The 25,790-nt window shown below is 40.5% G+C and overlaps 2 protein-coding genes across 2 annotated transcripts in view; one reads left to right on the forward strand and one right to left on the reverse strand.

Moving 5' to 3' along the window:
• Window positions 1-10,973, forward strand: part of LOC136179281 (NLR family CARD domain-containing protein 3-like) — a 24,938-nt gene extending 13,965 nt beyond the window's left edge. Inside the window, exons 6-7 of the mRNA XM_065955362.1 lie at window positions 150-323; window positions 9,466-10,973. Of these exons, the coding sequence (XP_065811434.1) occupies window positions 150-323; window positions 9,466-9,478 (187 nt within the window). The 3' untranslated portion in view covers window positions 9,479-10,973. The remainder of the gene's footprint in view (window positions 1-149; window positions 324-9,465) is intronic.
• A 7,228-nt stretch (window positions 10,974-18,201) lies between these two features.
• Window positions 18,202-19,616, reverse strand: LOC136179282 (neurofascin-like; the record flags this gene model as incomplete). Its single annotated transcript, XM_065955363.1, has 1 exon — window positions 18,202-19,616. A coding segment is annotated over one exon (279 nt), but the record flags the coding sequence as incomplete, so codon positions are not given.
• Window positions 19,617-25,790: the final 6,174 nt, after the last annotated feature.

The following is a 25,790-nucleotide window of genomic DNA, read 5'->3' on the forward strand; positions in this document are numbered from 1 at the left end:
CACACACACACACACACACACACAATAACAGAATGACAAAGTCTCTCTACTTATTTTAGGGACACACTCACTTATTGGACCTAGTTATGTTGTTATGTTATCATCTGATTGATCATTCTCTTTATTCACATCTTTTATTCTTTATTCAGATTGAGTTACTGCAGTTTGTCAGAGATCAGCTGTTCTTCTCTGGCCTCAGCTCTGAAGTCCAACCCCTTCCATCTGAGAGAGCTGGACCTGAGAGACAACAAGCTGCAGGATTCAGGAGTGAAGCTGCTGTGTGACCTTCAGGAGAATCCGGACTACAGACTGGAGACTCTGAGGTGAGTACAGGGTTGGGTTTAGTCCATCCTGGTCTCTACAGGGTTTCACTAAACACAGTTCAGGATTCGTACAGTCATTAAAAACCTTGAAATGTTTGGAATTTGAAAATACAATATTTCCAGTCAAAAAGCAGATGCATGGAGTGCTGCATGGGTGTTGTAAATTATTTTGGTAATTAGTTCCTCTGGTGCTCTTCCGTGCGGGGATCCAACTTAGAAGTTTTTGAAGAAGTCTGAGGCACTCAGAGGGTTCAGCATAAAAAGCCTTTAATTCATCAGGGCTACAGATTCATAAAAACATGTTTCAGCCATACAGGCCTTCATCAGGGCAGGTACAAAATGGCAGCCAAGCTACTTCCGTTAACGGTTTCCAGCCAGTCACATGATCAGTAGTAGTCACATGGTTTAGTAAAAAGGTTACACATTTAAACAAAGAACGTTAATCATCAAAATGTAAACATCATACCAAGGCAGATGAGAAGTTAGAAGTGACTAAATATACAAACAAATTACTACAAAAGTGCTGAAAAATACACCTAGAACAGTGGTTCTCAATCTATGGTACCACCGGTGGTACGCGGGCTCTCTGTGGTGGTATGCAAAGAAATCTCCACAATATAAAAAACAAACCCGTTCAGCATAAAATGACAATTTTTTTTTGTCGTCCTCTTATCTTATCTGTCTTGTATCTATTGGGTTGTATTTATATCAAATGTGTTTTCCCCTCTAAATTAATCTAGTTTTTGCAACAAACAACTTTAATCTGCTCAATTTATGTTTGCGCACAGACATAAACAACAACAGGAGTACGCCCCGCGTTTTGAAAAGTTCCACTCGATATTCTGTTATAGTTCAGTCCTGAATCAACAGCAAGCAGCTGTAGGTCTACATTAACAGATATTCTGTTATAGTTCAGTCCTGAATCAACAGCAAGCAGCTGTAGGTCTACATTAACAGATATTCTGTTCTTTATTGGAGTTCAGCACACAATCGGCAGCAAGCAGCTGTACATTAACATTTTTAAAACGGAGCCAGGAGAAGCTTCAGTTTTGATGCATGTACGGACAGCGGACCTTATCGCTCCCCCTCCCTCTATCTCTCTCTCTGGAGCTCTGAAGCTGATGTGATTCTGCTCTCTTTTGATGTCTTAACACTCCGTAGGAGTCGAGAGGGATTTTTTTTAAAAAGGCAGTTTTGCTATGTTGAACGCAGAGACTTAGGCTATAATAAAGCGGCGCTGTTTGCACGGAGCCTGCAGATCGGCGCCTGCACTCTCACGAGCTCTCTCTCTCTCTCCCCCGCTCTCTCTCTCTCTCTCCCCCGCTCTCTCTCTCTCCCCCGCTCTCTCTCGCTCTCTCAGGCACGCAGCAATTTTATGAATTAATGAAAAATTAATTGAGAACAGGTTGGAAATATACTTGGGCCCAGGTATCGTGTTAGTGTGGGAAACACTGGAGACTAAATATTTCCAAACAGGTTGTTAGTATAAAGTTGTCATTTTTATTGTTCTGCACTTTTGTGTGTGCCAGTTCTAGCACTAGCCCTTATTAGGCCTACAGTGTGGCTGCCAGCAGTCAATAATAAATAATATTCTTTTTATGAATTAATTTGCCTCTTGCATGAAATGTGTGTAGAAATAGGCCTACAGTGTTTTTTAACGTCTACCATAATGGTGGTTCTTGGAGAGCCAAATATTTTCGGAGGTGGTACGCAGTCTAAAAAGTTTGAGAACCACTGACCTAGAAGAAAGGAGAAAAGTCCAGGGGGCTCATCTATCAACAGTGTGTGAGCACGGATCTGTGCGTAATGAGGAAGAACATTCCCACACAAAGAGTGGAATTTATCAACTTGTTCTTTTACTTAGAAATGTGTGTAAATATAATAGAATAGAATAGAATTACTTTATTGATCCCAAACTGGGAAATTGTGGCATTATATATGAGTAAAAAACACAATGTTAGCAAATCTAAACACAATATAATATTAAATACAAAGTAAATAAGTACTAAAAATATCAAAACTAAGACTGTGAATATATACAACCAGGATTTAACTAAGCATTACTAGTCTTAAATAGGAAGATTAGATATGGAAGATTGAATGTAAATGTGCAAAAACAGAGTTGTAAATGGACAGTATTGACACAAGTTAAAGTGCATGAGTGCTCACCCGGAGGCTGCATTTATAGTTGCAGGTGATTTTAAACTTAAAGACAGTGCTCCCTAAATTTCACCAGCATGTTTCCTGCAATACAAGAGGAAACAAAACTTTGGACCATGTTTACACAAACATCGCAGGGGCCTACACCACGACCCCCCTCCCCCACCTGGGACAGTCAGACCACCTTTCTTTGTTCCTCATCCCCAAGTACTCCCCATTCATCCAACGTGTGAAGCCATCAGTGACAACGATTAAAGTGTGGCCAGCGGGGACAGACTCTGTACTTCAGGACAAGTTCCATCACACAGACTGGAGTATGTTTGCTTCTCAGGCTACCTTGGGCTCTCACACAGACATTGACACCTACACTTCTTCTGTGCTGGATTATATCAATACCACCATCGACAGTGTTACAACATGGAAGCAGATCACCACGTACCCAAATCAGAAGCCATGGATGAACAAGGAGGTGCGTCTCCTGCTGAAGGCCCGCAACACCGCCTTCAGATCAGATGATGCAATGGCCTACAGCGTATCCAGGGCAAACCTGAGGAGGGGCATCATCAAGGCCAAGCACTGCTACAAGCTGAAGGTAGAGGAACACTTCTCCAACTCCGACCCCAGACGCATGTGGCAGGGCATCCAGGCCATCAGTGACTATAAACCCAGAAACTCCACCCCGATAACCACAGATGTCTCCTTCCTGAACGAGCTAAATCACTTTTATGCTCGTTTCGATAGAGACAACAGAGAGACACAGACCACGACCAGACCTCCTGCAGACAACTAGCCCCTCTCACTCACCTCCACAGACGTCCACGCTGCACTGAGCCGGATCAACACTCGAAAGGCTGCTGGTCCAGACGGCACCCACGGGCGCGTGCTTAGGGCATGTGCGGAGCAGCTCACTGGGGTTTTTACGGACATCTTCAACCTGTCCCTCGCCCAAGCAGCTGTGCCAGCATGCTTCAAAGCCACCTCCATTGTCCCAGTGCCGAAACACTCCAGCCCGACAGGCCTGAACGACTACCGCCCTGTGGCACTCACACCCATCATAATGAAGTGCTTTGAGCGACTGGTCCTAGCACACCTGAAAAACTGCCTCCCACCCACACTGGACCCATTCCAGTTTGCCTACCGCAGCAATAGGAGTACAGAGGATGCAGTCTCCACTGCGCTGCACTCTGTGCTCACTCATCTGGACAATAACAACACATACGCACGAATGCTGTTTGTTGATTTTAGCTCAGCATTCAACTCTGTCATCCCCTCCAAGTTGAACACTAAACTCGGAGACCTGGGCTTCAGCTCCTCCCTCCGTTACTGGATAATGGATTTTCTGACCAACAGACCCCAGTATGTTAGGTCAGGACACACCTGCTCCACCACCATCACACTCAACACAGGCGTACCACAGGGCTGTGTGCTGAGCCCATTCCTCTACTCCCTCTTCACCCACGACTGCAGACCTGTACATGGATCCAACACCATCATCAAGTTTGCGGACGATACAGCGGTGATTGGCCTCATCAGCAACAACGATGACACAGCCTACAGGGAGGAGGTACAGCATCTGGCCGCCTGGTGTGCTGACAACAACCTGCTCCTCAACACCAGCAAGACGAAGGAGATCATCGTGGACTTCAGGAGAGAAAGAGGAAGCACGCACAACCCCATTCACATCAACGGGATGGCTGTTGAACGTGTCTCCAGCTTCAAGTTCCTGGGGACTCACATCACAGAGGACCTCTCCTGGTCCACTAACACCTCCAGTCTGGTCAAGAAGGCTCATCAACGCCTCTTTTTCCTGAGGACACTGAAGAGACACCACCTGTCTTCAGCTGTACTGACGAACTTCTACCGCTGTGTGATCGAGAGCATCCTGACCAGCAGTGTCTCAGTCTGGTACGGAAACTGCTCTGTCGCAGACCGTAAGGCGCTACAGCGGGTGGTAAAAACCGCCCAGCGCATCACAAGGTGTCCACTTCCTGCCATTGAGGATGTCCAAAGAACACGCTGTCTGCGGCGAGCTCATGGCATCCTTAAAGACTCCTCCCACCCTGCCCACAGACTGTTTACCCTCCTGCCCTCCGGCAGGCGCTTCAGAAGCCTCCGGACCAGAACCAGCAGACTGAGGAACAGCTTTTTCCCCAGAGCTGTTTCTCTACTGAACTCTACCCCCCGAACTCTGAACTCTGTCTCTCTCTCTCTCTCCCTCTCTCTCTCCGCACCCTGCTGACCCCCCTTTCCCCTCCATATCACCTCACACCCCGAACTCTGAACTCTGTCTCTCTCTCTCTCTCTCTCTCTCTCTCTCCCTCTCTCTCTCTGCACCCTGCTGACCCCCCTTTCCCCTCCATATCACCTCACACCCACCACTCCTCCTGGTCACACACACACATCTCTCATCCATCTGTATTATTGTATTATAGTATGTTCATATTCTTTAAATTATCTGTAAACTTGTATAACATGCTCACTGCATCTTAATCTGTATATTATTAGTATAGCATGCTCACTGCACCTTAATCTGTATATTATTAGTATAGCATGCTCACTGCATCTTATTCTGTATATTATTAGTATAGCATGCTCACTGCACCTTAATCTGTATATTATTAGTATAGCATGCTCACTGCATCTTATTCTGTATATTATTAGTATAGCATGCTCACTGCACCTTAATCTGTATATTATTAGTATAGCATGCTCACTGCATCTTAATCTGTATATTATAATCCTAAGAACACACTTATTTTGTAGCATTACTTATTTATAGCATTTATTTATATTTATTGCATCCCATTAACCCAGCCATCCAGATTTACCTAATAATTCACTTTTTTTGTCTACATCTGTAAATTTTGCAATTACTGTACATAGCACAGAACTACTGTACATAGCACAGACTCTTGCACTCAATTACTGTACATAGCACAGACTTTTGCACTTTCTGCTTATTTGCACTTCTGGTGAGATGCCAAACCTCATTTCGTTACTCTATACTTGTATACAATGAAGTTGAATCTCATCTCATCTCATCTCATCTCATCTCATGAGTGTAGACATATTATAAGCAGAAACTATACAATATAACGGCGAGTAGTTTGTAAACACGCAGACACGCCGACACAAACACTTGAAGGAATCTTGGTGTTCATGTGTTACTTTTAATGACAGCTGTCCTTTTCTATCAGAAAGGTATCCTTAAATGACTTCCCCCACCAGCTCAGGTGTTCTACCTTAATATATATTCTGCCAGCGGTTCAATAGATAGTACGAACATCATTGGTGACAATGGATTCCCTCGTCTGGTACCTTTAGAGATCTTAAAAATACATTTACATTACTCCATTAACTCTAACTCTGGCATTAGGCTGCTTGTTCATAGCTTTCAACCAGCGTATAAAGTTGGTGTGAAGTCCAAATTTACTTCAGGTTTCAAACAGGTTCTTTGTTAATCTTCATGTCAAACACTTTTTTAATTCCAGCTCATCACAGACCGACTCTTTACAAACTGACAGATGTTTACAGACACTTAAATGTCTGCTGTGTCTGTTTAGCGTCTTTTCAATGTCCATCTTTTCTCCCTTATTAAACTCTGCTAATGTTGAGAAGTTTCACTGAAGTCTGATTCAGTCAGTTAGTGATATTTGATAAGGGGGCGTGTCTGTCTGTAAAAAGACTTCCTGGAAGGCTGGTCTCAAGTTTCCTCGATCCTTTGTGCTGAAAATAAGAGACCTGAGACGTCCATCAACATGGCGGCACAGAACGACTTCCGGTTCAAGCGACGAAAAATAAGAGACATGAGGAGTAGCCATTCAGATTGAGAGCAGTTAGACATTCTTCATCAAACTGATTAGAGCAAAGTTAATGTTTGTTATTTTTCTGTTATTTGAAGTCAGAATAAATTCAGTTTAATGATCTCTGAAATATGACGTGAAGTTCTGTTAACTTTGCACCAAACAAAGAAATGTTCTTCAGAGGGACACTTTTTCATTTCCCTGTGAGGACACTTGAGATAAATCACTTGAACCTTTACATCAGTAAACGTTGAATCAGCACTTCCTCTTTCCCCTGAGTGTGTTTAGGTCTTAACATGACCTGTGCTCAGGTGTGTTGGTGGGGCGTTGCTGTCTCAGGGGGCAGAAAGCAGCTGCACCATGGACCAACAAAAACCTGCTCTAAAGTCATGGTGCAGTATGTCCATGCTATTTAAAGGCTCCATTAGTAAGATGGTGAGATGCACAGACACAGACAGGTTCACATTGTTCTTCCACAAGGCTCGTAACACACACAGGGACAGATTACACACAGCACACCTGTGAGACACTGCAGTTCATCCAGGTGGAAATAACTCTTTAAGGTGTGTTTAATGTCTGCTGTTATTTCTGTCCCAAAAGGCAGAGAAAATCAGAAACTGCTGCTGCTAGATTTAAACACAGTTTACATGAATCAACAGTAAACACATCACTCAACTGTCTGTGACATGATGATGATGCCTTCAAGGACTCTCAGTAAACACATCACTCAACTGTCTGTGACATGATGATGATGCCTTCAAGGACTCTCAGTAAACACATCACTCAACTGTCTGTGACATGATGATGATGCCTTCAAGGACTCTCAGTAAACACATCACTCAACTGTCTGTGACATGATGATGATGCCTTCAAGGACTCTCAGTAAACACATCACTCAACTGTCTGTGACATGATGATGATGCCTTCAAGGACTCTCAGTAAACACATCACTCAACTGTCTCTGACGTGATGATGATGCCTTCAAGGACTCTCAGTAAACACATCACTCAACTGTCTGTGACGTGATGATGATGCCTTCAAGGACTCTCAGTAAACACATCACTCAACTGTCTGTGACGTGATGATGATGCCTTCAAGGACTCTCAGTAAACACATCACTCAACTGTCTGTGACATGATGATGATGCCTTCAAGGACTCTCAGTAAACACATCACTCAACTGTCTCTAACATGATGATGATGCCTTCAAGGACTCTCAGTAAACACATCACTCAACTGTCTCTGACATGATGATGATGCCTTCAAGGACTCTCAGTAAACACATCACTCAACTGTCTGTGACATGATGATGATGCCTTCAAGGACTCTCAGTAAACACATCACTCAACTGTCTGTGACATGATGATGCCTTCAAGGACTCTCAGTAAACACATCACTCAACTGTCTCTGACACGATGATGCCTTCAAGGACTCTCAGTAAACCCATCACTCAACTGTCTGTGACATGATGATGATGCCTTCAAGGACTCTCAGTAAACCCATCACTCAACTGTCTGTGACATGATGATGATGCCTTCAAGGACTCTCAGTAAACCCATCACTCAACTGTCTGTGACATGATGATGATGCCTTCAAGGACTCTCTGTAAACACATCACTCAACGGTCTCTGACACGATGATGCCTTCAAGGACTCTCTGTCCCTTTAAGCTTCAAGTCACCAACACGTGACCACGAGAGCTGAAAGGTGGCGTGCTACTTTCCACGCCCACTTCACTTCTGAGCAGGACTGAAGTCCCTGCTGCTCTTCATACTGGATGTTCTGTATCACTGATAATCAGAATAATCATGATAACGATGATATTATATGATCAGAATAATAATAATAACTTTATTTATATAGCAGCTTTTAAAAACACAGGTTTACAAAGTGCTTTGACAAACAGCAAAAACAAGAACAAACTAAAGCAAACAAAGAAGAACATAAACAACAACAAGAACATAACAAATGTAAAATACTAAAAATAATTAAATACAATTCAACAGAAAAGAACCCAAAGTGCACGATACCCAACAGACATATAGAACCCGACCATCACAAGAACCATCACAAGAACCATCACAAGAACCATCACAAGAACCATCATAAGAACCATCATAAGAACCCAGGCAACACAAGAACCATCACAAGAACCATCATAAGAACCATCATAAGAACCCAGGCAACACAAGAACCATCATAAGAACCCAGGCAACACAAGAACCATCACAAGAACCATCATAAGAACCCAGGCAACACAAGAACCATCATAAGAACCATCATAAGAACCATCATAAGAACCTAGGCAACACAAGAACCATCACAAGAACCATCATAAGAACCATCATAAGTACCATCATAAGAACCATCATAAGAACCCAGGCAACACAAGAACCATCATAAGAACCCAGGCAACACAAGAACCATCACAAGAACCATCATAAGAACCCAGGCAACACAAGAACCATCATAAGAACCATCATAAGAACCATCATAAGAACCTAGGCAACACAAGAACCCAACAACACGAGCTGAGACCAAGAGGAGCAAAGATTTAAAAAGATGTAAGAAACTAAAAGAGCTAAAAGCAAATCAAAAGATAACAGCAATAAGAAGGTAAGAGCAGAAAAAGAAATAGAAACAAGTGGTTAAAGGATAAATAAAAACTATAATATTAATAATAATAAAAAGTATATATAAATATAAAACATAAATAGACAAAGTAAGTAAGATCATTAAGTTAAAACACAAGAGGAGTTAAGATAAGAGCATAAATAAAAGACAGTAAGAAGTAAAAGAAGATAAAAATAGTAAAACCAGTAAGAAAAGACATTAAGAAGACGACATCACATAAAAACAAGTCTGTAAAAGTACGTTTTAAGAAGGGATTTAAAAGAATTGAGGGAGTCTGCGAGTCTTATCTCCTCAGGGAGGTCGTTCCAAAGTCGAGGGGCCCTGACTGAAAAGGCCCGGTCACCTTTAGTTTTAAGTCTCGACTTTGGAACGACCAGGAGGCCCCCACCTGAGGATCTAAGACTGCGGGCTGGCTCATATGGTGTCAGTAGCTCTGTTATATAGCTTGGAGCGAGCCCCGTCCGTGTTTATCATGAATAATATAAAGAATCATCATGAAGTCTCTCTCAGAGTCTAATCTCTCATTTATGTCTTTTTATATCAACAGGTGGAGGTGGTGAGTCTTTAAAGAGAGGATCCTGCTGATCACAGAGCTGGAAGCAGCAGCTGGTGTGTTGGTGAGTCTTTAACTGGGCTGTGTTACTGGGAGACTGACGGACCAATCACAGTGCAGATGACTCTCAGTGCTGCAGTCTGAGCTGCTCTGAGATCAGCTCCACCGTCACACACAGGACCATGACCTCGGACATTTTTCTATTCTCATGTTCTGAATTTAAACTGCTTCATGACTCAACGACCGAAGATGAACTCTTTGATTTGTATATAAATGTTTCTGTTGCAGCGCCACCCTGTGGACATGTGTAGTGGTGCAGGTTATTCATTGACTCATATTCACAGATAACAGTAGAAGTTGATTCCAGCTGTGCAAGTTAAAGTGTGAAGTTCTGCTTTTAACCACGAGTCGTTGGTCGTCTGATAATAAATCAGTCGTCTCTTTGTTGGATCAAAACAAAGAGGAGGCTTCACTGAGTTTTTAAAAGAACTACAAACAGGATGTCTGGATCCAGGTGCAGAGTCAGCACCTGAATATTTGATGTAATATGAGATGATATAAAAAGAGCTGAATAACATGCAGACTCAATCATTGATATTCATTCATCATGTCAGGGTAACAACGGACACGTTATCAAACTATCTTTATTTTGAACTTCTGATGTTTATTACACTTTGATGTTTGAACCTTCTGTTTTTATTATCTCAGGATTTTAAATAGAAATAAATTCAATCTGTGGAGGGTTTTATTTAAATAATAATTCATGTTTAGGTTCTGTTGCTGCTATCACTGCTTTCTGCCAGCAGGTGTCACTGTTTCCACAGTTTCCTCCCAGACTGATCGATCTGAAGAGATTATTTCTGTGTCAGGAAACACAAAGAAAGATAGATGATGCCAGCTCTTTTATTTGTTCTTATGTTTTTATATTTCATGTTCAAGTTTAATGTCTCTTTTTGTAATCACTGCCCCCTAGTGGACAGGAGTGTGGAGCGATTCAAAGGCAGAAAAAGAATCTTTGACTGGACTTCTGTAATGAAGTGAAGTGTGAAGGAAGTTGAGCTTTCTTTGAGTCTCTCTGTAGTTTGTAACTGAATACTTGGACTCTTCTTCACTTTAGAGGGAACATGTTCTCCACATTTCTTCAACACATTCTCTACGAGTTCCTCGTCTGATCTAATTAACCCCGTGTTTTAAGATGGGCTGGTGTTTCTGCTCTTGGTGTAAAGCCAGACACAGTGATCTTTCTGTCATGTTGTTCATGTGTGTTACTCTTGATAATTCACTCAAATAATGTCTCTATATTCTACAAGTGATTTACTTTTTAAATAACTGACACCATGTCAACACAAAGTTTCACTGCTTCCAATCCGCCTCTTATACGACAGCCATGTTGCATTAAATAACATCAACCACTTCTGTTTATTAAATATCACAGTCTGGATTTTATTAAGGCTGTACATTAATCTTCTTTGAAATTAAACTTCATTTGACTCAAACATGAAGTTGGTGTTATTTTCTGATGTTTATGTTTTTGTCCTCTTGACTCGTTTGTTTTCAGATGTTCATCAGGCTCCAGGTCCCATCGAGGAAAAGTTAATTCCTCATGATTTAATTCATGAAGCCGACCTGAAGTTTTGGATGACACAGTAAATATAGACTTTAGTTCAGTATATAATTCATATCATTATTTTAGTTTCATTGTGGAGAAAAAAAATCAGATTGGAGCATATTCCAGACAGACACAGCATGTCCCAGTTACCATAGTAACAGTCCCTGTAACCATAGTAACTCACTGTCCCTGTACCCTTAGTAAACCACTGTTCATGTTACCATGGTAACAGTCTGTCCCTGTGTAACTTTAGTAATTATAGAATTTCCCTCGGTATCAATAAAGTATCTCTGTAAGTCACTGTCCCTGTAGGCTAACCTTAATAACACACTTTCTGTCTATCTGTAACCATAGTAACTCACTGTACAATATAATCTAGTTTGTTGAATAAAGAGAAGTTTTTTACGTCTTGTTTCTGATAATAAAAACATGTTTTGAACTAAATAAATCCACAGAAAGCGGAACAAAAGGCTGCCGCACCTCCACCGTCGGTAGGATACTTTATAGTGTGACACACAGCGGAAGGAAACAGCGCGAGCACCAGATTTGAACGCAGCTACATTTCCTCTCAGACTTTCCTGTTGTCCTAGTTCATCTTTTTTTAAAGTTTAATAAAACCACAACAACGTGTTCAGCTGAGAGTCTGAGAGAGTTTATCAACCAGCGACTAACGGCTGCTGCGGAAGACATTTTTGTAGTTTTTAAAAGAACTATCGTGGAGTACGAGGAAGAGATCGATCGTCAGCGCAGACTGCTGGATATCGTTTGGAAACCTCACATCATCTTACACAGAGCAGGGGAGGAGTTAACTAAATGATTTGAAATGAATATACAGAGATGTTTGATTAGTTTTGTTCCCAGTGGTGTTACTAAAACAGCGGAGTGGTGGGAACATTTAAAAAAAACTGATTTCTAAGCCTAACCATTAAGTCGTGACATTAGCATATTTGTTATTTTCTCCTTTAATAAAACATAAACGCCATCAGTGACCTCAAATTACGACTGAACTATTTGAATCCCTCTAATGTATCTTCTTCATATTCTGTTGTTAATATTTTGAATGGTCTGCTGATGCAAAGTGGAGCCTGAAGAAGTGAGTATACTCTGAATTAGTCCCTAAATGTTTTAAGGGTCCCGTCCTAATCGGCCTCTGTTGTAATCAGTGACATGGAAAACTCCTGCAGATTTAGTTCAGCTAATAAATGAGCCTTTTGTTTTTACACACTGACACTCTTCTGCTGCTCGACTTAAAGGAGTAGAGATTGTTATGAAGTCAACATAAAGCTCAGAAGAGGAGCAGATCTGATCTTTTTAATGTTGACAGACTTCAGACTGAAACACCTACATGCCTTTACGTCTCCTCATTCCTGAGCAGTGTTAGAGGTGATGTGTTACATCTTTGGAGACTTTTATGTTATGTTAACATGTATGGACCGGACCCTGGAATTAGAAGTGCTCACTTTAGTAGGGGTCCAGATAATGGCACAACGTGCTGTAGTTTGGTACCATAGCTTTGGTACGTGTCCCTAAATATTTCACATATTAAGTCGCTCACCTCTAAAATATTTGTACAATAATTGTAAGAGCAGCGGGCTACCTTTTGCTTCTAACTGTTACTTTTGCTTTGTGGTGAACAATGAGAGAAAAAGTGATGAAAAGTTCAAAAACACTCTTTGACAGGCCCTTTAAACATTTCTTCTGCATCATATCTGGATATCTTTACCTGTAATAGTCGGTTTTGGAGTACCTCTGTAAACCTTTCATGACTTTACAATATAAAAGCAGATGTTTTATGAAAGAAGTCTCGCGAGAAAGTGGGAGAACGCAGGTAAGCCTATATTTAAATTAAACAATTTACTTGTAAAACTACAAGTGTTGAGACTCATCTCACAGCTAAACACATCTGTCATGTTTTAATGAATTATTATAAAATCTCGGGTTTCTTTCCAGATGAAAACGTGACAAACCGAAACATGACGTCCTCGTCCACGAGATTTAAACTTCATATTTACAGTCTGAGGTTTGACCGTTAGCTCGAGTCCTCTTTTAAATCTAACTGTTTGTTACTCACCTCATGAAGAGTTGTTTTCATCCTCTCCACTGAAGAAAATCTCCCTCAGGTGAACCCGGAAGTTGTCCGAAGATAGAAACGTATTAATTATTCGGTCTACTTTCAGGTGAGCATCAATCAGCAGCAGTAACGTCCCGCCAGGATAAAGTGGCAGGAAGTGACGTCGGAGAAATATGACAGGTTTTGTAAAAATAGATGGACCTTAATAAATTAAATAAAAAACGCAGAATTCATTTCTCTTTACTACGGAGCCCCTGAAGTCCAAAAAAGTAAAAAAATAAAAAATAAATAAAAACTTGTGCGCACAATATATACATTTTCTTTTTTTCTTTTACTTTTTAGGACTTCAGGGGCTCCTTACTTTCCTGTTTAAATATATAATTACAAATAAAATGAAGTAATTTCTATTTAAAATATTACATAAATACAATCCTGTGACAACTAATACTAAATGTGTGTTTGTAAACATTTCCTTCCTGTTTTCAAAAGATGAACCTTTTAAAACTAAAAACTATTGAACACCTTCTTTTGCAGTTTTCATGACACTGCTTTTTTTGTTTGATTTAGAAAAATACCTTTGAGGAAACTTGGAAAAAATATAAATCCAACAAGAATTGACTTTTTAATTAATTTTCAAGTCCAATTTATCAGCAAATAAATATTAATTAATCTGTTTTTTTATGTGGGCAAAATATTAAATTCATAAAACTAAATGGCTGAACAAATAACCCTCCTTTTATAGTTTAAAACTACAGATTTGAAAAAACCCTGAACAGTAAAAGTGGTTTAGTTGATTGATTGATGGATGTTTGTGTTGTACAGTTATAATTATGTTCAATGTTTATAGTTGTCCTTATTGTTGATAAAAAGACGTGTAGATGTCTACAACATATTAAACATGTCTGTCCATGCATTTGATGTTCATGACTCTGTAATGGTAATTTCATCCAATAAAAAATAAGTAAAGAAAAGTTGGATTTATCCTTGACTTATTTAGCCTTATTAGTGTTTTTGCTTTTATTATCTTTATCTTTAATGTTATAACTTTTGTACATTGAGAGCACAGTTACCAAAGACAAATTCCTTGTGGTGTGTGTCTCAGCATACATGACCAATAAAGCTGATTCTGATTCTGATCTTTGCAATGAAAATGAAATGTTGCTTTAAAAACGAGACAAAAGCTCAGAGATGAACAGAAGCACCAGGCGTCAGGAGGTAGAGAAAAGGAGATAGCTTTACTATAAAGAAGGCGTCGCTAGCAGAAGTTGCAACATCTCATCATACACGCATACATGGTGAATATATTTATGCCATTTTCTGTTGAGTATGTACCTTACAAAAGCTGTTATTTTTGCGTGTCGAAGCGAGACTTTGACGAGCTGCTCTGATACACATGGTAAAAACAAGAAGATGCTAACATGAGAAGTCATACAAAAAGCCAAACAGCATGTGATCAATCATTTTTTAAAAATCCAGTCGCAAATCTCATATGTGCACCGGTCAAATTCTAAGACATTGCAGCATTTTGAAAATGAGACACACGAGAAGCTGACAGTTTCTTTTTCTTTTCCTCCATGAAAGGTGAGCTGAGGTGACGCAGACAGTAAGAAGAGACGCTCAGCTCCGTGTGCACCTTCAATTTATCGTGCACAAAACAAAAAGGACAAGAAAAAAAAAAAGCACTGAGTTTCAGCAAGTATGCATAATTCTCTTTTCTTTGTAATATAGCCAGTTTACAATATCCCCCCCTGCTGTGATCCACTTGAAGGGGAAAGAGAAAGGCCATGTGGGAAGAGCAGGGTGCAGGTTTCCAGACCAAATCCAGGAGAAAAAAAAACTTCCAGTGAGTTCTGTGAGAAAGTTCAGACTTTTACTCCCAATCCAGTTTTTGATTTTTTTTTTCTTCCTGTTTTCTTCTATGTCAGCACCGTTTTTCTGTTGTTTTTTTTGTTGAGGTTTCTGTGCTAGGTGCAAGAGTGAACATACTGAGAAACAAATGACGACAGAGAAACAAAACAGCCAGCTGATTCAAACTCAGGATATTGCTTTGAGTTTCTGCAGAAGGAGAGAAGGGGAACGCAGGATTTTAGACGAGGGGATTAGAGGGCAGAGAGGATGGGAAATTGGAGAATAATCTGTGAATCAGATTTTATTTGAATGCATTTTCTGGATGTGCGTATATGCTACCTCCCATGTCAGGGGCCTTCTTCAGGTTTTGCAGAGTCAGCACTATTTCAAGTGTTCCTGCAAATTGAGACAAAAACTGCAGCTGACCTTTGTCCAAATATGGTCATAGGAAGGAGGCTCACTTACATGTGACCCTTCTGAACTTTGAAGTTCCTGTGTGAAACTTTAAACAGGATTTAAATAAGAGATGAATATATTTGCACTGCCTCTTTCAGAGTTAAATGGATGGTGAAGCAGGAAGTGGATATCTGTGTGACTGACGAGATGCTATCGCAGCAACGCGTCAAGCAAGATAAAGATGTAACAAGCCTGTCAAAAATATAAATATGGTCACATGACCTCTAAGAAAGTGAAGGCAACTGACTAACCAAAAGTCAGGTTGATGTCAGCTTCTTAAATTTAGTCTAAAATGATGTCACGTCCACCTTTATTCCCCTGAAATGGGAGGAGCTATACTCCAGCATCGCAGGCCTGTTAGCTGAAAGGCATTATGGGAAGAGTTATGGGAGTGTATGCGGTGGTCTCAGAAAGATGTAGACACTTGAAAGGGGGGGAGGGGGAGGGGGTTTGTTCAAATATCTCAGAAAACGCTCGATTCTTCGGCCTATACTATAGCAGCTTGAGTTCGACGTAGCTACAACTGCAGGAGCACTTACATCTTATTTACATCATAGACAATCTAACGTATTCCTCTCTCACAATATAGAATCCAAACCATCATCAAACGAGGGAGCGATCGACTCGCCACAGTCAGAACCAGATTCAACAAAAGTCAAAGAGAAAAGGGGCGACACGGAGTGAGGGGGTGATTCTTGTTTCTTCTTCAGAGTGCAAATGTTAGTCAAAGCTAGCTGACGGACTGAACCGTCCAGACAGAATTGTCACTTTTTTATTTCCTTTTATTTCCGGATAAAGCATTTTTTATTTTTTTTTACTCTGGGGGAATCAACCTTTAAATATTTACAAGGATAAGAGATTTTGTTTCAGGACTTACACGTACAGAACATGAGTCAAATAAATAACAAGTACAGATATGAAGTTCCTGTGTGCTGGAGGAGTTATGTTACATAAATCTGAATAACACAGATGAGCGTTAATACATCATGAGTAGGAGGAGAGCAGCACGATACACAGATCATCTTTCACTGGACGCTGACATGTTGTTGTTGTTTTGTTTACAGAAAACATGTGGGACATACTGAAGAGTTGAACGCTTCTCATGACGACACATCTTTGATTTTGGCTGTTTGACGATGATCAAAAATGTGTTCATAACAATAATTAAATTAAAGACTAATATATTAATACTATCCACATGATGTCATAAATAGAAATATAAAATAAATATGTAAAATACAATGTGAGCTGCAGCTGCTGACCGCAGTAAAGATCTATGTTGATTCAGGGTTTCATAGTGCCGTTAGGTAACAGTTTGAGTTCGAGCACTCGGTGAACGTTAAGTATCAAACTGAATAAAGACGTTCAAGCATCATCACCGACAGTCCATCAGTCTGCTCAACAGAGCGACGTCATGACAACATGTGACTTCTACCATCTTGTTCTGGTACTCAAACTGATTTCTTCTTTTTCTTTCTCTGCTAAAGAAACGAAAAGGTAAGCTGACACGCTTTTTTTTTCTCTCCAAAGGTGGCTGTGAATTCAATGTTTATATTTTCATGCTGTGAATCTTTTCTCAAACTTTAATTCAAGGTTTCTATGTGGTCTTTTATTTATTTTTTAAATTGATTGAATTCATTAAAACTACAGGGGAAGGAAAGAGGAGGTCTTTGTGCTGAGGTGTGTTCAGACTAAAGAGTTCAGGAGCGTTAGACGTGGTTCCCATTGCATATGAACTAAAATACTGTAAAGGCTTGAAAATCATGATTTGGGGCACCAGGGGCCCAGCGGTTAGGTTGCACCCCATGTGCGGACACTATAGGTCTCCAAGTGTGCAACCCCGGGTTCAAGTCCAACCTTTGGTACCTTTACCTCATGTCATTCTCTTCTCTACTCACTGTCCTCTGAAGGACAGGAACAGAAAGAACTCTCAGTAGAAGTTGATGTTATTAGCTCCCTGACGGCTAACAAATGCACACAAGCTCTTTAGAATTTGTCTGAGGTTTTTCCACTTTAAAGGTCACATATTTTCCTCCTCTTCAACCAGTTTAAATAAGTCTCAGAGCTCCTCAAAACATGTGTGTGAAGTTTCTTGTTCTAAATCCACTCTGATCCTGTATTTGATCATGCATATAAACCCCTCTATTTCAGCCCTGCTCAGAACAGGCTGTTTCTGTGTCTGTACCTTTAAATATGTAAATGAGCTGTGTCTGACCACGCCCCCTCTCTGGAAGGGCTTGGGTGTACTCGGTGCTTTTCTCGCTCCATGTCCTATTGTTTACAGTGAGAAGGCAGACTCAGAGGGCAGAACAAACACCTAGCTGTGGGAGTGTCACCCACCTGGGGGAGGGGCTACTGCCCTTTGTGATGTCATTAAGGGAAAATCTAATAATCCAGGGCAACCTTTTATTCTGAACACACCTAAAGGATCCCAGCCTCTCATGCTGCATTCATGTCCTTTGGGAAATATCATATCAGAAGTTTTCTGCTTGGAACTAATATAAATCTGTTCAAATGGGACCTAAAGACGGATCGGGAACTTTGTGGTTGGATCCAGAGAATACTCTTGCATGAATCTTGACATATTTTTAAATCTCTTTCACCCGTCGTTAGTGATTTTTTTTTGTTTGTGGATTGACAATGCAATGCTTGATTTGGTATAAAAACACACTTTAAGAAGTATTGCTCACCAGTTCATGCGTGTAACGAAACCTCTAAAAGCCGACAGCTCCTAAAGGAAGCCCGTTGTAATTGTTCCCATTTGACATGAATGCAGCATTAGCCTGCATGCTAACTAGGAAACCACCGAGTCGTAGTCTACTGTCGTTCCTCAAAACAAAACTACATTTCCTCTCTGCGGCCTTCCCGTTTTTCTTGCACTAAGTTGCTATCATGCTCCAAAAAAGAATCATCTTTAGATAAATGGGGCTTCGTTATAACACACTGTAAAAGGGGGCTCGCTGCTTGTGGTAGAAATAGCCTTCTGTTGTTTTTTTTAACATCTGCACTACAACATTGGATTAGAGGTAAGAAAAACATCGTACAAGGCAAAGTGATTAAAAGCATGTGATTAAGCCTGCAAGTGGTAAAAAAAAAGAAACCCAAAGTGTGTACTTTTACAAACCAGATTGAAACCAAAGACTGGTGTTGAGGAGGTGATAGTGCATAGATTTGCATGGCACTAAAAGGCGTGCCAAGACTGAATACAGCACTCGATGACTCGTCTACCAGCTGTGGAAAAAACTGAAATCTTTCACTGCGTAAATATCAATATGATAAACATATCTGCCGGCATCCTGTGGAGTTTGATGATTAGAAGCTGATATGTTACAGGACGGGGTGTGAGTGTGTGTCGGGGGGGGGACCTCGTGTGGCGTCTTAACGGGGGATGCTACACAGAGGGGTTTTTTTCGAGGGGGAAGGAGCGCACAGAAGCGGTTTGAAGATGTTTTAGAGCAGAAACAAACCGAAGAAAAAAAATCTCTAAAGGACGCTTGTTGAGGCCTCCGAGTGCTGAAAGCTGCCCTGAAGGCACACTTCAAGTCTGTGTGGGTAAAGGGCAGGCAGAGAGCACAGAGGGGAAACCAGTACTGTCCACTTTGTCCGAGCGTCACCTCCCAACGGGCCGTTCTCATCGAGCTGGAAACTTCAAAATAAAGGCTTGTGGTCTAACTCCGCTCCTGTTTTCCTCCCGGGTCTTTATAAGCAGAGGAAAGCCCACGCCGCCTCCAGACAGGTCCTGCTGCGTCTACTCTGTGTTAATGTGTTTCATATATTAATATATTCATGTGTGTGTGTGTGTGTGTCAGGTGTGTGGTGTCAGGATTTGTCGGAGCAGGTGTCATCTAGTCCCCCTCCCCCCCCCGTGTTGCTGCTACAGCGCTACGCCAAGGAGTAGATGGCGTTGACGGGCGAGGTGGCCTCAGAGCTCTCGTTGCCCTCCGTCTCGTCCTTGTCCTTCTTCACCGTGTACTGGCCGATGAAAGAGCCGTCCTCGTTGAACTGGCCGTCGCCGCCCTCGCCGTAGTCCACCAGGCTGTTGTCGCTTTCCTTCACGTTGCCGTCCAGCGACGTCTGGCTGCCCTGCAGAGGTTTGTTGTCCTCGTCGCTGCTGCAGAAGGGGGAGGGGGGAGGAGGAGAGTTAGAACGGGAGCGGGGTGATGTTGAATACCGTCAGCTGGAGGTGGGACCGTTTCCTTTCCATCGGCAGAGGTTAGTCAGGCACAGGAGAGTGAAAAGTTAAGGGGATTGCAGGTAAAGAAATGATGTTAAAGTCATTTTTTAGGCTTTTCTCTTGAAAACTCTTCATCAAGTGTTTGTCCAGGTCACACACTCAAATTTGTTTAATGTTCATTTCTTTTCCATGTTTGATTTAAAGGATAGGTTTGAATAGTTTTAATTCTACATCCTATACTTCTGGTACAAAGTCTTAAAATGGGGCAACATGAGAGCATGAGAACATGGGAGCATCATACCATTTAGAATACACATGCTCAAAAGAGTCAAACACATTAAATTCTGCTATTCTAAAATAATTTATTTTTGAATAGTTAAGGACGAGACCTCTCGTTCAGTATTCATGAAGGATTTGGAGGGCCAAGGTCTTTGTTAGTTATAGATGGATGGATCCTTTATTGTCATTGCAGATCACTACACAATGAAATTCAGTCCAGCCTAAACCCCTTCACAATCTTTGCAGACATTATTTTTTCCAAGATGGCAGCACCTGCTCTGAGTGGTTTGGCAGGCTCCACTCATGTGCAGAAATCTTTTAACATCGCTGTTTTTAATCTCTTTAATCTACTCTGGAAGATATTTTTTCTGGCCTTTAAAGTTTCTGCATGTTATCTTGAAACTGTGCATGAAAAGCAAAGGCAAACATGGACAAAACAATACCGGCCTCCACCTTCTCACCTGTGGCTTTCTTCTACTGCTGCCTGTTTTAGTCACCTGCAATGCACCTGAGACTCAGGCCACAAAAGCGCACCATCCTCACTATGTTACCGATCCACTGGGCATTTTATCCGAAAAATCACAACTGAATCTCTTTGGATTTGGTTACGTCGCAGTCTTCACGCGGTTTCTTAAGGATGGCCGTGCTCAGGTGCTCAAGCCAGTACTCACAACTACAATCAGGCGGAAGAACAGCCCGTCTTCAGCCAAAATACTACTACTGCTGCTACTACTATCGGGAGATATCCATCTAAATCCCGGGCCCCTTTTCCACCTAGCAGCCAATCCGACGTTGCAAGCTATCAGCCCAATGCAGTCAGAATCACCCAAAGTGTCTAAACCTCTCCAACCGGTTATTACATCCACAACCCCCCCGCAACTCACCCTGACTAGTCCAGTCATCGATGCTGGAAACGGCGCGCTGGGTTGTCGGGAACCAACAGGTGCTCTGGGAGAGCCTGCCGGGCTTGTTCCATCCCTCGGGCTCGGACGGGAGCTTGGAGCGGAGTCATGATGCAGCACTTGTTGACCGCTGGTACTGACATTGGGGTGAGTTCGGTGCCTCGTATTTATCCATACAGTACGCCTGATATCTGTCATCCTCATGGTGAACCCCCGATGACAGCTGACGAATGTCAACAAACACGGAGTCCTGTGAGGGCCAAAATACACTTAACTAATCGCGCAAAACTGAAACAGAGGCAGTTAAGACTCTTAACTGTGAATCATGCCAAAATCATCTGGAACTCTGAAACTAAACCCAAAGGAATCCTGGGAGGACATATAAATATCAGAAGCATACTACCAAAAATAGACCAGATACGAAATGTACTTATTGATTCTAATCTGGATTTTTTGTGTATATCTGAGAGTTGGTTAAATCCCAATGTTCCTACCGACCTTATTAACAGACCAGAATACACATGCTACAGGAGAGATAGGCTTAAGGGAAGGGGAGGGGGTGTTTTAATTTATATTAGGGAGCATTTTAAATGCCTAGAGCTTGAACTGAATTCAAACTTGGAGTGCATGGGATTGAATGTAATTCTCTCTCCTAACATGAAATGTAATATTGCTGTGCTTTACAATCCTCCATCACATGATGTACATTTCTATAATGAACTGAAGAAGCTTCTTTCTGTTGTTGACAACTCTTGTGAATGTATGTTGTTTGGGGATTTTAACATTAACTGGTTGGAAAAAAGTGGTAAATCAAAATTAAAGCCAATTATGGAGAAATTTAAATACAAACAGCGGGTTGATAGACCAACTCGAATCACAAGAAAGACTGAAACCCTTATTGATCTAATTTTTACAAATAGACCAGAGAGAGTAACAAAAATATACAATCTCATTACTGGCCTTTCGGACCACAACATGACACTGATGGTAAGAAAGCTAACTAAAAAACACCTAATCCACCACAATAAAACAGAAAATCTAATTTTAACAACAGCAATTCCCAAGTCAAAAATAGCTGACTTTGAACATGATTTGAAGGAAGTCAACTGGGAACAGGTAACTAAAGAATCAGATCTAAACCACAGTGCAAACATTTTTGCCTCTACCCTATGTGAATTATTAAATAAATACACAAAAACCTGGAAAAGTAGACCCAAGAAATACTCTCTTCCATGGATTAATAGTGATATCCTTCAGATCATAAAAAAGCGAGATCTTGCTCTTAAAAGGTCTCTAATAACTAAAAACAACACTGACCACCTTATTTACACTGGCTTGAGGAACAAAGTGGTGTCTGAACTGTGCAAGGCCAAGACAAATCACTTCTCCAAACTCATTGAAGAGGCCAGTGGCAGTAGTTCTAAATTGTGGCAACACATAAACAAACTAACTAACTCCAGTAAGCAAAAGCACCCCAAAATAAACTGTCTTAAAGTCTATGATAATTTAATTCATAGTAACGAGTCTATTGCAAATGTTTTTAATAGCTTTTTTATTGAGAGTGTACAAGAGTTAGCGAGTCATTTCAAAACTACAGAGTCATCTCCTGAAGAACCTGACCATGATCGCACAGACTCCTTTTGTATAAAAGTGGTATCACATGACAAAGTTAAAAAGATGATTTTTAACATGAGTAACTCCATGTCAAAGGATATTCATAACCTTCATGCTGCATTAATCAAAAAACACCAGAGCTATTTGTTTGAGCCAATTACTTACTTAGTCAACCTGTCAATACAAACAAAAAAATTCCCAGATAGCTGGAAAACTGCAATAATTACCCCAGTTTTTAAATCAGGAGACAAGGACATAGCAAGTAATTACAGGCCTATTGCTATTCTCCCTGTAGTCTCAAAGATTCTGGAGAAGATTGTAGCTGAGCAATTGATGGAACATTTAGAGTCTAACCAATTGCTTCATCCACAGCAGTTTGGGTTTAGACAAAAATATTCCACTGAAACAGCAAACTGCTATTTGCTTGAAAATATTAAAGCTCCACTGAATAAAGGAAATGTTGTCGGGGCAGTGTTCTTGGACCTGAAAAAGGCCTTTGACACTGTCAATCACACTATTTTACTGAATAAATTCAAGCAATTCCAAATGTCATCAAAAGCTCTGCAGTGGTTTAAATCTTACCTGGGGGGGAGACAGCAATGTGTTAGGGTCAATGGGGTGAAGTCTCATCTGCATTGCAACAGTATGGGAGTACCACAAGGGTCTGTACTTGGTCCACTGTTGTTCTCAGTGTACATCAATGACCTACCAAACTGCTGTCCAGGCACCAACTGCCAGATGTATGCAGATGATACCGTTATCCATGTGTCCACTAACCAGCTAGCTTAGCAGGTGAGCACCTAACAAAGGCATTACGTAATGTTTCCAAATGGCTCGAGTTGTCTCATTTAACTATTAATGTTAAGAAAACTGTTGCCATGTGCTTCTCCATACGTAACAGATCTGGAAACGATGTATTTGAGGTACGGATTAAGAATGAAGCAATTGAAGTAGTAAAATAAGTTAAGTATCTGGGCATCATCATGGATGAGAATTTAAAATTTGACAGTCAGTATAAGTACATTGTGAAGAAGGTCAAACCAAATCTAAATTGTTTTTGTTTTATTAGAAGGGATATTTCATGTCAAACTGCCAAATTATACATGCATGCAATGATTTTTTCACATCTGTCATATTGCATCACATTATGGTCCCAAACTTCTCCAACTACATTAAAACCTATTGTTTCTTTATATAAGCAGACAATAAAAGTCATGGACCAGAAACCTATGAGATGGCATCACTGCGGCATTTAAAAAAAAACACAACCTTTTAACCTTTGATAATTTTATAAATTTTAGTAATCTTAAACTGTTTTTTAAATGTGTAAATAATCATGTGTCACCACTGTTATCTGAATTAGCCATTAGGCATCGGAGCTCTCGTAGGGCAGTCACACGAGCCTCCGTCAGCGGTAATTGTCTTGTCCCAATGTACAAGACATCTTTTGGCCAGTCTGCTTTCTCTGCAAAGGGGGCAAAACTTTGGAACTCTCTGCCCACTGGCATAAAATTAGAGAGCAACAGTAATGCTTTTAACAGAGGACTCAAACAATGGCTAAAATCAAAACAACAGTGCTCACATGAATAGCTTCTGACTGGTTTATTGTTTGATCATACTGCCTTTGCTCTACGGTTCTATTTATTTATTCTCCCATTATTGTTTTCTCTGTTATATCGCTTTTCTCCCTATCTTAATTGTTTTCCTTTCTAAAGCCTCCTGTGGACCGGTGTTGAGAACTAGCATGCTTGCTAAAACACTTAAACAATGCATCTGGTATTCCAATGTATCTGTGATGTCCATGCCAAATAAAGTCTATTATTATTATTATTACTTTAACAAAATATTTTTAAATAATTCAAAGATATAGAAAGTAAGCAAGTTTATGGCACATAAGGATGATTTTTACAAAATCAAGAAAAAGAAGCTGTCATGTGTTACCAGAGATTGTACTCTTTCAAAAACCAACCTCTTCTTCATCATTCCCCCCACAAATTAAAAAATAAATGCATATGCTCAATAATGATATTAGAATTAAGTCTTCTCATGGGAGATAGGAGCTCAGCTGTGGAGTAGATAATACAATTACATTATAAGGAGTTGGATTTTATTGCAATCCCAATTGTTAGCTAGATGTAGTTGTTGGTGTTCATAGTCTTTGTAATTTCATATGTATGTTCTACGAAAATGTTAATGTTTGTAATAAATGTAAAAAAATGTCATCAATGTAATTTTTTATTCGTGAAAGATTATTCATATTTGAAAAATGCTTGTATGTGTGTTTATTGCAAAATATTAAAAGTGTAACATGTAGCTCTGAAAGAGCGTATCAAATTGGTACTGTCACATTTAAAACACTGCAGAGAGCTGTGCTGTGTAAGGGAGCTTGACAGTGGATTTCTCCGAAAGCACACAGTAAAAGTACTTCATAGTACCCATGCATGTAGTCTTAGAAGTCTTAAGTCCAACCATATCAGAATCATGGTGTACTTATGTAAGAAATATATATATAATTATTGTTTTCTTACTGTTGTTTTTTGTAAATTGTGAACACCTTATTTTGAAAAACGGAAGTTACCGCAGACTCGCAGAATTATTCTCACACTAACTTCCCCGACCTCCGAAGCTATTCCCTGAACAGTATTCTGTTTCCTCCCGTTTCATACACGTGTATCTCATAGTCAGTTTTATGGTCAGACTTCGGCATTTAGCACTTGACGTCATCGCTCTCTCTGTCTGTTACTCCTGCTCGCTCTGGAGTCCGGAGCATTTACCATAAAGATCAGAATACGTGGGCACTTCAGATTTAGGGGCGGCTCACTTCACCATGTAAACTCGAGGAGCGGCTGGCTTGACCGCAGTAATCAGCTGGCTATCCAGCGCGAGCCACATGCGTAAATGGATGAGAGGGGAGATGACTGCTAGAAGTCAGAGACGTCGTATTTAAGTTTATGTTCTGCTTGTTCAACAGTCGTTTGATGTATAGATATTTTTATCATTCAGAGAGGATTTGATTTGCAATTTGAATCTTCTTTTTTTTCTTTTGGCGCTCGTGATTTTCCTTTGCCGCTGGTTAAAACCTCTTTGGGGGGCCCCAAAGAATTCTCTATGCAGGAAAAACCCTGATATTGAAGCAGCCAAACTGCTGTTAGTCTCTGGAAACAGTCTCAGACGGTTTGCTGGTTTCTGAGTGTAAATTGATGATATTTAACTTTAAGTGTGTTTAAAAACTCTGATTGTTGCTGGATGTGTTTCAACTTTTATCTGTTAGTCGTTCTAAACTTGTTAACATTTGGTTTAATGTGTCTGTAGAATTTGAGTCTTTATGTGATAATAATATAAAACTATGTTTGCCAAAATAAATGT

Source organism: Labrus bergylta, chromosome 5 (assembly GCF_963930695.1).
Source record: "Labrus bergylta chromosome 5, fLabBer1.1, whole genome shotgun sequence".
Classification (NCBI taxonomy): Eukaryota; Metazoa; Chordata; class Actinopteri; order Labriformes; family Labridae; genus Labrus; species Labrus bergylta.